General features: G+C 43.6%; 1 protein-coding gene across 1 annotated transcript; it reads left to right on the top strand.

Moving 5' to 3' along the window:
- The first annotated feature begins 2,497 nt into the window (after positions 1 to 2,497).
- On the top strand, positions 2,498 to 8,365 carry LOC140069235 (SLAM family member 8-like). The gene is made up of 5 exons (XM_072114695.1): positions 2,498 to 3,156; positions 3,941 to 4,267; positions 4,343 to 4,636; positions 5,867 to 5,977; positions 8,125 to 8,365. The coding sequence occupies exons 1-5, from the start codon at positions 2,946 to 2,948 to the stop codon at positions 8,262 to 8,264; spliced, it is 1,083 nt and encodes a 360-aa protein (XP_071970796.1). The 5' UTR covers positions 2,498 to 2,945; the 3' UTR covers positions 8,265 to 8,365.
- The last annotated feature ends 4,159 nt before the right edge of the window (positions 8,366 to 12,524 follow it).

Below are 12,524 nucleotides of genomic sequence, written 5' to 3'. Positions count from 1 at the left end.
TCCTCCGGTTTCCTCCCACACTCCAAAAAATGACTGGTAGGTTGATTAGACTGTGAGGCCCATTGGGGAGAGGGACCGATATTTTCTGAAAGCAGATACTTTCCCCATTTTCAAAATTGCATCAAAGATTTTATAGACATAGGCGCAATTTTGATTCAAACTGAAACATTTTATAAAAAATACTTAAAATTTGACTGATGGCAAAAAATTTGTTCCAAACAGAAAAAATTTCCCTTCACATCTCCTAAATGTAATAGATGGACATGTGTAGTGTTCACAAATGTCCCATATTGATATGTTCACATAAATAAATCCACATAATATCACTAAGACTGTAATAACTAAATATCTGCTCTTCAGCTAGAAATTTTTAGACAGTCACAACCTGCAAAATATATCAATAAAACAGAATAAAAAGTAAAGGCGCCATAAAACCTATAGAATAGAAAGCAGACAACCAGGCGATGCATTCGGCAATCAACATTAAAAATTTCCTCTAAAATCTGTACAAATCCAGATACTTATATAAAGAAAATCTGCTTTCCTAAAACAGTAAGATGTGAGGAGAGCATACATACCCCACACCAATATATTCACCAAAATATGCAGCAAAGGGAACTGCAGAAAATCCACACAGATCTATCATTGTCTGTTCCTTACACAATGGTCACCCAAATAATAACTATATATCAAAGCTAATTACATAATAAGTCACATTTAGATGTGACCATTGTATTATCTGCACAATAACAGAGCCCTCCGCGCTTCATAGGAATGAGAGGGAGAACCTTATAACATGGGGGTAAGTAATGGGGGATGGGGGAATAATAACTATATATCCATAACCCAAGCTAATGAGATAATACAAGTCACTTATAGATGTGACCATTGTATTATCCGCACAATAACAGAACCCTCCGCGTTTCATAAGGATGAGAGTGAGAACGTCATAACATGGGTGTAAGTAATGGAGGATGATGGGAAATAAAACTTTATTCCAGAACATGTGTGTGTTTTTGGTGTTACATATAACTTTATGGACATTGTTCTGGGTCGTGGTGTTAATATATAATAGCGACATCAGGGGAAGAGGATCGGATGTTCATCGTATCAGTCAATTTTCCCAACAAAAAAAAACTTACAAAATAAAAAGGAATAACAGAGAAAGTATGTTCTTAGATAATTCTGCATAGAGAAGGGTTAAAAACATAAATATTAGTTGATATTATTCCTTCTCAAAATGTAGTAACATAAAAGGGGATTTTTTCCATTATCTGTGAGGTGCAGCAGCTCCTGTGTGCAGCAAATTCTCCCTGCAGCCTGTGGGCTAAGAATCTGGATTGGGGGGGGGGGGGGTAATATCAGGGGGCTGTATCTCTGGCTCTGTGACACATAGAACCTCACTTCTTTTTTCCTATGAAATATGAGAGTCTCCTCTTTAATACGAATCTAAATATGTGTTTCTAAGTTTTAGGAAAACGGAGATATTAACTGTTAAACTGCCGTTGGGAGTGATCTTTATATATAAAAATGGCACCTGATATTCTCACTTTAAACCTGAATATCTCTGGATCCCTGGCACCTAGAAACACAATTCAAGATTTATTTGAAAGAAGAGATTCTCCCCTTTCTCCCAGGGGGCCATGGGCAATTGCCACCTTTGCCTACCCATAGCGCAGGCCCTGCACACAAGTCAGGCACACAATTACCCTACATAATCACCAATAGCCCCTTACATACATGAGGTACACAGCCTGATTACATACATTACCATACATACATACATACATACATGCACTCTTACATTTACGCTTAGCATACATCCGTTCATACACACACATTACATGAATACACATGCTCTTACATATACACACTACATACACACACATTACATGAATACACATGCTCTTACACGTACACACTATATACACACACATTACATGAATACACATGCTCTTACATATGACCACTACATACACAAACATTACATGAATACACATGCTCTTACATATACACACTACATACACAAACATTACATGAATACACATATTCTTACATATACACACTACATACACACACATTACATGAATACACATGCTCTTACATATACACACTACATACACAAACATTACATGAATACACATGCTCTTACATATACACACACTACATACACACACATTACATGAATACACATGCTCTTACATATACACACTACATACACACACATTACATGAATACACATGCTCTTACATATACACACTACATACACACACATTACATGAATACACATGCTCTTACATATACACACACTACATACACACACATTACATGAATACACATGCTCTTACATATACACACTACATACACACACATTACATGAATACACATGCTCTTACATATACACACTACATACACACACATTACATGAATACACATGCTCTTACATGTGTTGGAGCTGTATTCAGACGTATGTTTCGTGGTGACTGTCTCCATGGCCTTTTTAGGTATATATAACAGGTGACATTACCTTCTTCCTACTGTACAAATGATGTGCGGGTTAATGATTTCTGGCTCCTCTCATATTACCTTTGTCAGACCATTGCACACACCGAGCCGGCCAAACCTGTTATGTGCAGGTAGTAACCTCCTGTCCATATGCTGGAAATGGGTGAATGCCGAAAAATCTGAAGAAGCAGCAGCCTACTACAGAGGTATAATGTGCCAGACATAGCGCCTCTCTTGTCTGTGTGGCTGTGTCTGGTAATGCAGCTTTAGAATAAGGCTGAGTGTGGGGGTGAAGTGATATATTACAAGGAGTAAGGGGTCAGTACTGAATGTGTTGGATTTGCTTTAACGAAGATCAGTCCATTTTGCTTTCATTTTTGGCCCCATGTCAATGACCACAGCCGGAGTTCCCCTATTCAGTAGTGACCTATGATACGGTCATGAGACTGACGTTTCCTTCATCACATTTCTCCTGCTGCTGTGTAATCTCAGGGGATTTCTGTGAGAATTTATGTGGAAGTTTTAGAAGATCAAGACAGAAAGTCCAAGAACCAAGAAGCTTCAGATGTGTTCTCCTGGTCACAAGGAGAAGATCTTTGACCATGAGTCTGGACCGGACATTGATGATACTGATATTCATACTGCAAACAGGTGAGTCATATGGGGTCCTCATACTCTATGTGTAAGCTCAGATGGCTGAAAACAGGGAACAACAGAATTTCATGAGGTCGGAAACCTCTACTTCTAGTAATGTATGGTCACCGGATTGGAAACCTCTTGTCTTCTGTGTAGGACATCTGTGACTACTACTATGGGTTAGTTATGCCTTGTAGTACCTCCTCTGACCACATCTTGATGTAGAGAAATAACACTCTACTATAGACTGGAGTAAACTCTATGGGGCAGATTTACTTATCCGGTCCCGTCACGATCCCGCGGTGCGTTGCCCGATGAGGATTCGGGTCCGGCACGATTCACTAAGGTCCGTGTGCCCGAGTTCCTGCATCCGTCACTTCTGTGCCGAGGTCCCCGGAGTTCACCTTCTTCTTCCCGGTGCATGTAAGTGCTGATCTTGCGGTTCTGTGGTTTGTCCGAATCCGTCGGGTTATCTGACAGCCACGCCCCCCCTATTTCTGTCGCATGAAAGCCGGCGCAGATGCGCCAAAATCTGATCGGGTGCACCAAAATCCAGGGGGAAATTCAGTGCAAAATGGAAATCGTCGGGAAACCCAACGAAAATGCGTCCAACGACCCTTAGTAAATTAGCCCCAGTGCCTACGGAGGGACCAGAGGTCTATCGTTATTGGAGATCATTGTACAGGAGGTGTCCGTAGTGATGTCATGATGGTGTCATCTGCAGAGATGTTATCTTCTATTATGATCCTCTCTCATTAGTGATATGACTATAAATTCGTTGTCTTGCTCCTTTGTACAGGTGCCATTTGTTCCATGGAAAAAGTTACCAAGATTGTAGGAAGAAAAGGAGCCTCTGTACATCTTCCGGTCCTTGTACCAGCTGAATTTAGAACCAGGGATGTGTTTTGGAGACACTTGTCCCCGACAGATCACTTAGTGGCCTCCTTTTCCCGGGGCTCATTCGACACCGCGTATCACTCATGTTTTTATGGTAGAGTCCAGATTCTTAAGAACTTTACTTTGGTTATCCTAAATGTAACCCTGAAGGACAATGGAATATTCACCTGTCAGATGGTGGACACCAATGGTCACATGAGGCTTCATCAGTTTCACCTCACAGTATATGGTAAGTGGTCACGTTAGAAGAACATAAGTTTTTGTATATTGATATCCGCTTTAAAATCCATTTATTTTGTCGTAGAATTGGTGGTGAAGCCGGAGGTCCAGGTGTACACGTCCGGAGGAAACGCGGTTTGTTCTGTGTTTTTGGCCTGCAATACTTCCACAGGAAGCAACGTGTCCTACAGCTGGACGACAGACACTGGACAAGGCGGTCCTCTAAATAGAACCTACGTATTACACAATGACAGTCACCATCTGAAGGCTCTTCTCACCCCAAATGATAAGAAGGTTTCCTTCACATGTTCAGTCACGAACCTGGTCAGCCAAGAGAAAACAACCATTGTACCATGGTCCCATTGCTTTGATAAACTGGGTAAGTAGTCTTTGAGATGAACCATGAGTCATTACGTACAAACATTGGTGCTTAAATATTACTCTTTCCTCTAATTCCATGAGCACAAGGATCTCACGGTAGTTTATGTGGCCAATAAGCCAAGATGGTGGTCATAGACAGGGATTGGTGGAAAGAACATACAGGGTCCAATAATGGGATTAGAGGGTTATCAAATCCAACATACTGTGGCATTTATACATTTCTTGTCTAAAATTATTTATGTGTTAACCCAAGGTGGCACCATGCTACTCATATTCACGAGATGAGGTCAAAGGGTGACTTACAAGGAAAGCTTTATGTTAATATGTATAGCAATAACCATATAACCTGAGACTAGAGATGTGCAGACCCGATGGTCGGGTTCGTGTTCAGCATTCAGGTTTGGCAGCCTGATTAGACATTAGTCGAACTGCCAATCCAGCAAATTGAGACCCCTATAGCCCAAATAACCATGGTTTTGACTGACCAAAAGGAGTTAAAACAAAAATGCAACAATATGTCTGGGTCAGGGTGAGGCGTCCGCACCCGAACCCGACCATCACGTTTGCTCATCACTGAGACCTTTGAATACAGTAGATGGGAACTCCAATAACCTTCCAAGAGGACTTTTTGACTTTCTAGCTTTGGAGTAAGTGGCACTCTTGCAGATTTGCCTCCATTAGAATAAGGCTGAGTCTGGGGGTAAAGTGATATATTACAAGGAGTAAGGGGTCAGAACTGAACATGTTGGATTTGCTTTAACGAAGATCAGTCCATTTTGCTTTCATTTTTGGCCCCATGTCAATGACCACAGCCGGAGTTCCCCGATGGTCAGGTTCGAGTACGGCATTCGGGTTTGGCTGCCTAATTGGACATTAGTCGAACAATCAATCTGGCAAATTGAGACCCCTTATAGCCCAAATAACCATGGCTTTGACTGGCCAAAAGGAGTTCAGCCAAAAATGTTACAATATGTCTGGGTCAGGCATCTGCACCCGAACCCGACCATTGGGTTTGCTCATAACTGAGACCCTTGAATACAGTAGATGGGAACTCCAATAATCTGCCAAAATTGTCTTCCTGATTGTCTTTCTAGCTTTGGAGTAAGTGGCACTCTGTAGAAGTTACCATTCATTATACCATCTCCATTACAAAGACCTCAAAAAACCATTTCCGAGCAGATGTTTATTTTTGTGTAATTGACTCATGTGGAGCACTTTCTTCTTACAGGGAAGGACGCTTGTTTCTCCAGTGGTAAAATCTTCTTGGTTATTGGGATCTTCCTCGCGGTAGCATTTACTGTCATGATGTTCTTAGTCTTCTTGTTGAGCAGAAACTCAGGTAAGAAAACCAATCAGTGGCGATTATAACTGCAGATAAGATGGTACTTGGAACTTTCAGCCTTAGTGTCCTCAAAAATGTGACAATTAATGTTACTTCTCCGCGTAGAAGTGTCCGATGAGTCAATGGTGGATTTTGTTAACCCTCAGGCTTTAGTTGGGTGACCATTTGGTGGCTTCATGGAAAGTTAAATGGATGCACCATTTAACTTTCCACTATTAAAGGCAACCCAAGGTCATTGGATCAAGGCTGAGGAACCCAGCATTTCAACACCATCCCTACTCCCTGTTGTTATGTTTATATGATTGTTTGGTTCTTATAGTGGTAAAGCTATAGGTATGGAGAGTTAGTTGTTATACCCGGAATCCTGAGCAGCCTTAAAAGTTCCTCTGCTACATAGGAAAACACAAAGATTTAAAAAAAAAAACCAAGGAGTCCAAAGATAATGAAAATGTAAGTCTAACCATACCCCACCACTCCAGGTCCATCACTTTCCTGCTGGTTAGGACCTTCCTCTCGACACAACGGAAATTCTTGAAGATTCCTGGTAAAACAATAACTGGTGGCAAGGAGCTACCTTCTCACTATTTTGTGGCAGACTTTTTATATCTGTGTCCATAACCAGAAGGTAAAGCAGTGTTGGGGTTCAGCTACTCCAGGTATCAAAGTGTTGAAGATGATAAGGTTCCAGTTTTGAGAGAAGAACATGGAGGAGAAGTATCACACAACATCTTCTCTCTTTTTATGATCCACTCCTGGTTTTGGCTCAAGAAACTCAGAAAAACCTCAACAACCAAAAAATTGTCCCATTATCGGGAAACAATGATCTTCTCCAAAATTTGCTCAATGAGTTGTGCAACAGGCAATTAAAGACATTGGGGGTCATTTACTAAGGGCCCAATTCGCGTTTTCCCGACGTGTTACCCGAATATTTCCGATTTGCTCCAATTGCCCTGGGATTTTGGCGCACGCGATCGGATTGTGGTGCATCGGCGCTGGCATGCACGCGAGGGAAATCGGGGCCGTGGCCAAACGAAAACCCGACGGATTCGGAAAAACAAGCCGTATTTTTTTTTAAAAAAGTGTTGCGAAACTTGCACTTACCTTCACTAGGAATAGGCCGGTGAACTTGAGTGCATTTCAGCGGACTTCAGAGCAGCAGCGCCACCTGGTGGATGTCTGAGGAACTACCTTAGTGAATCCCGGCCGGACCCGAATCCACCGCAGAGAAGGCGCCGCTGGATCGTGAATGGACCGGGTAAGTAAATCTGCCCCATACTCTCTAGACTCTAGACTTACTCCTACATGATGGACTGTACCTTACAAACTCTCCACAGGGAGGACAGAAACTCCTACTGCAGTTATTGATTATACATCATCAGCAGGGGCGTAACTACAGCGGTAGCAGCCATAGCAGCCTCTATGGGGCCCACAGTGTCAGGGAGCCCCGTCATCCTGACACAATAAAGAATGGAGGATGTGCACCATTATATCTATATTGTACTGCACATGTCCAGCATAATATGTATATAACATATACTGTGATGTATATATGCAGTATCTGGTGTCTGTATACACTGTATGTGAGTATCTTGCAAATGGCAATGTATGTGTGTGTCTATGTACATGAGTGTATTTATATGTGATTGTAACTTGCATGTGTCAGTATACTAATATGTATATTTTTTAAGTGGGAATTGGGGCCCCATGCAGTAGCCTGCTAGGGGGCCCTGTCTCTCCTAGTTACGCCACTGGTCATCAGGTTCCTCTCACACAGTTACAATGAAAAAGGGACCTCTTCACACTCTCTGACTGTACTGCTATGGTCACTAAAGTTATTTTGGTAAAATACAGAGAGAGGAATAATGACAGGACACCCCCGGCCAGCAGAGAGAGTTCTATTTGCAAATAGTCATGTGATGCTGTGCTGAGGCATCATGGGATTGACAGCAAAACAGAATACATGTAAAAATGAAGAGGAGAGGCTATGTGTGAAAGTGTAAGTGATGTGTGTAGTAATGAAGGTCAGGGGGCGCTGTACAGTCCGGTGGGGGTGCGGGGAGTCTTGCTACCACTGGACGTCTACTTTAGGAACACAATAGTTTTCTTTCAATGTTGACATAAAACTCTTCGTTCTTTGCTCTCAGGGAAAAATAATGTTAAAAACAGGAGAGAAAAGACGGATAAAGAGACTGCACGAGACAACGATGAGACCGCAGGAGCAGAGGAACGTGAGAGAGCGCAGGATAATATGGAGGCCTTACTACAGAGAGAGACGGCCGTGTAGCATGGAGGAGACAAGGGACAAGACGATTATACAAGTCATCATATCATCCTACCCGTGTATCCAAGCCAGCCGCGTGTGATACAGACCCCTGAGCATGTGTATCCAAGCCAGCCGCGTGTGATACAGACCCCTGAGCATGTGTATCCAAGCCAGCCGTGTGTGATACAGACTCCTAAGCAGTGTATCCAAGCCAGCCGTGTGTGATACAGACCCCTGAGCATGTGTATCCAAGCCAGCCGTGTGTGATACAGACCCCTGAGCATGTGTATCCAAGCCAGCCGTGTGTGATACAGACCCCTGAGCATGTGTATTCAAGCCAGCCGTGTGTGATACAGACCCCTGAGCATGTGTATCCAAGCCAGCCGTGTGTGATACAGACCCCTGAGCATGTGTATCCAAGCCAGCCGTGTGTGATACAGACCCCTGAGCATGTGTATCCAAGCCAGCCGTGTGTGATACAGACCCCTGAGCATGTGTATCCAAGCCAGCCGTGTGTGATACAGACCCCTGAGCATGTGTATCCAAGCCAGCCGTGTGTGATACAGACCCCTGAGCATGTGTATCCAAGCCAGCCGTGTGCGATACAGACCTCTGAGCATGTGTATCCAAGCCAGCCGCGTGTGATACAGACCCCTGAGCATGTGTATCCAAGCCAGCCGTGTGTGATACAGACCCCTGAGCATGTGTATCCAAGTCTCTGATATGTGATACAGGTTCTTCAGCCGGTGTATCTATGCGACCTATGTGTGATACAGGTTCTTCAGCCGGTGTATCTAAGCGACCTATGTGTGATACAGGTTCTTCAGCCGGTGTATCTAAGCGACCTATGTGTGATACAGGTTCTTCAGCCGGTGTATCTAAGCGACCTATGTGTGATACAGGTTCTTCAGCCGGTGTATCTAAGCGACCTATGTGTGATACAGGTTCTTCAGCCGGTGTATCTAAGCGACCTATGTGTGATACAGGTTCTTCAGCCGGTGTATCTAAGCGACCTATGTGTGATACAGGTTCTTCAGCCGGTGTATCTAAGTGACCTATGTGTGATACAGACCCTACTGTACAGACCGGACCACCGGAGTGTGAATAGATGCCCCCCTGCTCTCGGGCTTTATCCTGGTACCGGACACCAGAGATTCAGAAGAAGATAAACCAATATGGAGGATGATGGGATCTATTTCCTGGGAGATGATGAAGGGGGGAGCCCAGAATTATTTTATTTGGTGGACCCAAGAAACCTCAGTCCTACACTCTATAGTGGATTATAACAGAGGCGGTTTGGACAGAAGCCCATTTCAGGTCCTTTGAAGGTCCTCCTTAGGTCCTGAAACCACAGATTGAGAGCAGCAGAAGGTACACATCCTCCATTCCCCAAGAAGCTGATTTTAGGACCTTATGTAGGAAGTGATTCCAGACTTGTAGGGGCTATAATATCCATACAGCGCAGGACCCCTGGAGGTCGTATCCGCCCCTGACTACACTGCTACCATAGGTGATGCGGTCTCCTTAGGCCTATCCACGGGTCTGGTGTGTGGGATTATGTCTACTTAGATTCTGATTCTAATGCAAACATGTGTTATACTGCCCACTGAGCCAGTGTATCTAATCCTCTCCTGTGTGATACTGTCTGCTGAGCTGTGTATCTAATCCTATCCTGTGTGATACTGACTGCTGAGCTGTGTATCTAATCCTATCCTGTGTGATACTGCCTGCTGAGCCAGTGTATCTAATCCTCTCCTGTGTGATACAGTCTGCTGAGCTGTGTATCTAATCCTCTCCTGTGTGATACTGTCTGCTGAGCCAGTGTATCTAATCCTCTCCTGTGTGATACTGTCTGCTGAGCTGTGTATCTAATCCTCTCCTGTGTGATACTGCCCACTGAGCCAGTGTATCTAATCCTCTCCTGTGTGATACTGCCCACTGAGCCAGTGTATCTAATCCTCTCCTGTGTGATACTGTCTGCTGAGCCAGTGTATCTAATCCTCTCCTGTGTGATACTGTCTGCTGAGCCAGTGTATCTAATCCTCTCCTGTGTGATACTGTCTGCTGAGCTGTGTATCTAATCCTCTCCTGTGTGATACTGCCCACTGAGCCAGTGTATCTAATCCTCTCCTGTGTGATACTGCCCACTGAGCCAGTGTATCTAATCCTCTCCTGTGTGATACTGTCTGCTGAGCCAGTGTATCTAATCCTCTCCTGTGTGATACTGTCTGCTGAGCCAGTGTATCTAATCCTCTCCTGTGTGATACTGTCTGCTGAGCTGTGTATCTAATCCTCTCCTGTGTGATACTGCCCACTCAGCCAGTGTATCTAATCCTCTCCTGTGTGATACTGCCCACTGAGCCAGTGTATCTAATCCTCTCCTGTGTGATACTGCCCACTGAGCCGTGTACCTAATCCTATCCTGTGTGATACTGCCCACTGAGCTGTGTATCTAATCCTCTCCTGTGTGATACTGCCCACTGAGCCGTGTATCTAATCCTATCTTGTGTGATACTGTCTGCTGAGCTGTGTATCTAATCCTATCTTGTGTGATACTGTCTGCTGAGCTGTGTATCTAATCCTATCATGTGTGATACTGTCTGCTGAGCTATGTATCTAATCCTATCCTGTGTGATACCGCTGAGCTGTGTATCTAATCTTATCCTGTGTGATACTGACTGCTGACCTGTGTATCTAATCCTGTCCTGTGTGATACAGTCTGCTGAGCTGTGTATCTAATCCTATCCTGTGTGATAGTCAGTGAGCTGTGTATCTAATCCTGTCCTGTGTGATACTGTCTGCTGAGCTGTGTATCTAATCCTTTCCTGTGTGATACTGTCTGCTGAGCTGTGTATCTAATCCTTTCCTGTGTGATACTGTCTGCTGAGCTGTGTATCTAATCCTATCCTGTGTGATACTGTCTGCTGAGCTGTGTATCTAATCCTTTCCTGTGTGATACTGTCTGCTGAGCTGTGTATCTAATCCTATCCTGTGTGATACTGACTGCTGAGCTGTGTATCTAATCCTATCCTGTGTGATACAGTCTGCTGAGCTGTGTATCTAATCCTAGCATGTGTGATATTGTCTGCTGAGCTGTGTATCTAATCCTATCCTGTGTGATACTGTCTGCTGAGCTGTGTATCTAATCCTATCATGTGTGATACTGTCTGCTGAGCTGTGTATCTAATCCTCTCCTGTGTGATACTGACTGCTGAGCTGTGTATCTAATCCTCTCCTGTGTGATACTGCCTGCTGAGCTGTGTATCTAATCCTATCCTGTGTGATACAGTCTGCTGAGCTGTGTATCTAATTCTATCCTGTGTGATACTCTCTGCTGAGCTGTGTATCTAATCCTCTCCTGTGTGATACTGACTGCTGAGCTGTGTATCTAATCCTCTCCTATGTGATACTGCCTGCTGAGCTGTGTATCTAATCCTATCCTGTGTGATACTGTCTGCTGAGCTGTGTATCTAATCCTCTCCTGTGTGATACTGTCTACTGAGCTGTGTATCTAATCCTATCCTGTGCGATACTGTCTGCTGGACTGTGTATCTAATCCTATCCTGTGTGATACAGTCTGCTGAGCTGTGTATCTAATCCTATACTGTGTGATACTGACTGCTGAGCTGTGTATCTAATCCTCTCCTGTGTGATACTGTCTACTGAGCTGTGTATCTAATCCTATCCTGTGCGATACTGTCTGCTGGACTGTGTATCTAATCCTATCCTGTGTGATACTGACTGCTGAGCTGTGTATCTAATCCTCTCCTATGTGATACTGCCTGCTGAGCTGTGTATCTAATCCTATCCTGTGTGATACTGTCTGCTGAGCTGTGTATCTAATCCTATCCTGTGTGATACAGTCTGCTGAGCTGTGTATCTAATCCTATCCTGTGTGATACTGTCTGCTGAGCTGTGTATATAATCCTATCCTGTGTGATACTGCTGAGCTGTGTATCTAATCCTATCCTGTGTGATACTGCTGAGCTGTGTATCTAATCCTATCCTGTGTGATACTGTCTGCTGAGCTGTGTATCTAATCCTATCCTGTCTCAGGGAACTACACATCAGTACAATCCTCCTTCTACATTGCAGTTTAGATGATGATGTTCTTGTTTGTGTTTTTTATATTATTAAGTAAATCTTTATTTTTCTATTTCTATTGTTATTTTCTTCTGATTATAAATCTACAGGACGGTTCTTCTAATGTCACCAGTAAAATCCTTAGGGTTACGACACTGTCAAGGAGAGGAATTTAAGGGAGTGGCCAAAATCCACACT

Source organism: Engystomops pustulosus, chromosome 7, assembly GCF_040894005.1.
Source record: "Engystomops pustulosus chromosome 7, aEngPut4.maternal, whole genome shotgun sequence".
Taxonomy (NCBI): Eukaryota; Metazoa; Chordata; class Amphibia; order Anura; family Leptodactylidae; genus Engystomops; species Engystomops pustulosus.
This window is presented reverse-complemented; position numbering and strand designations above follow the sequence as displayed.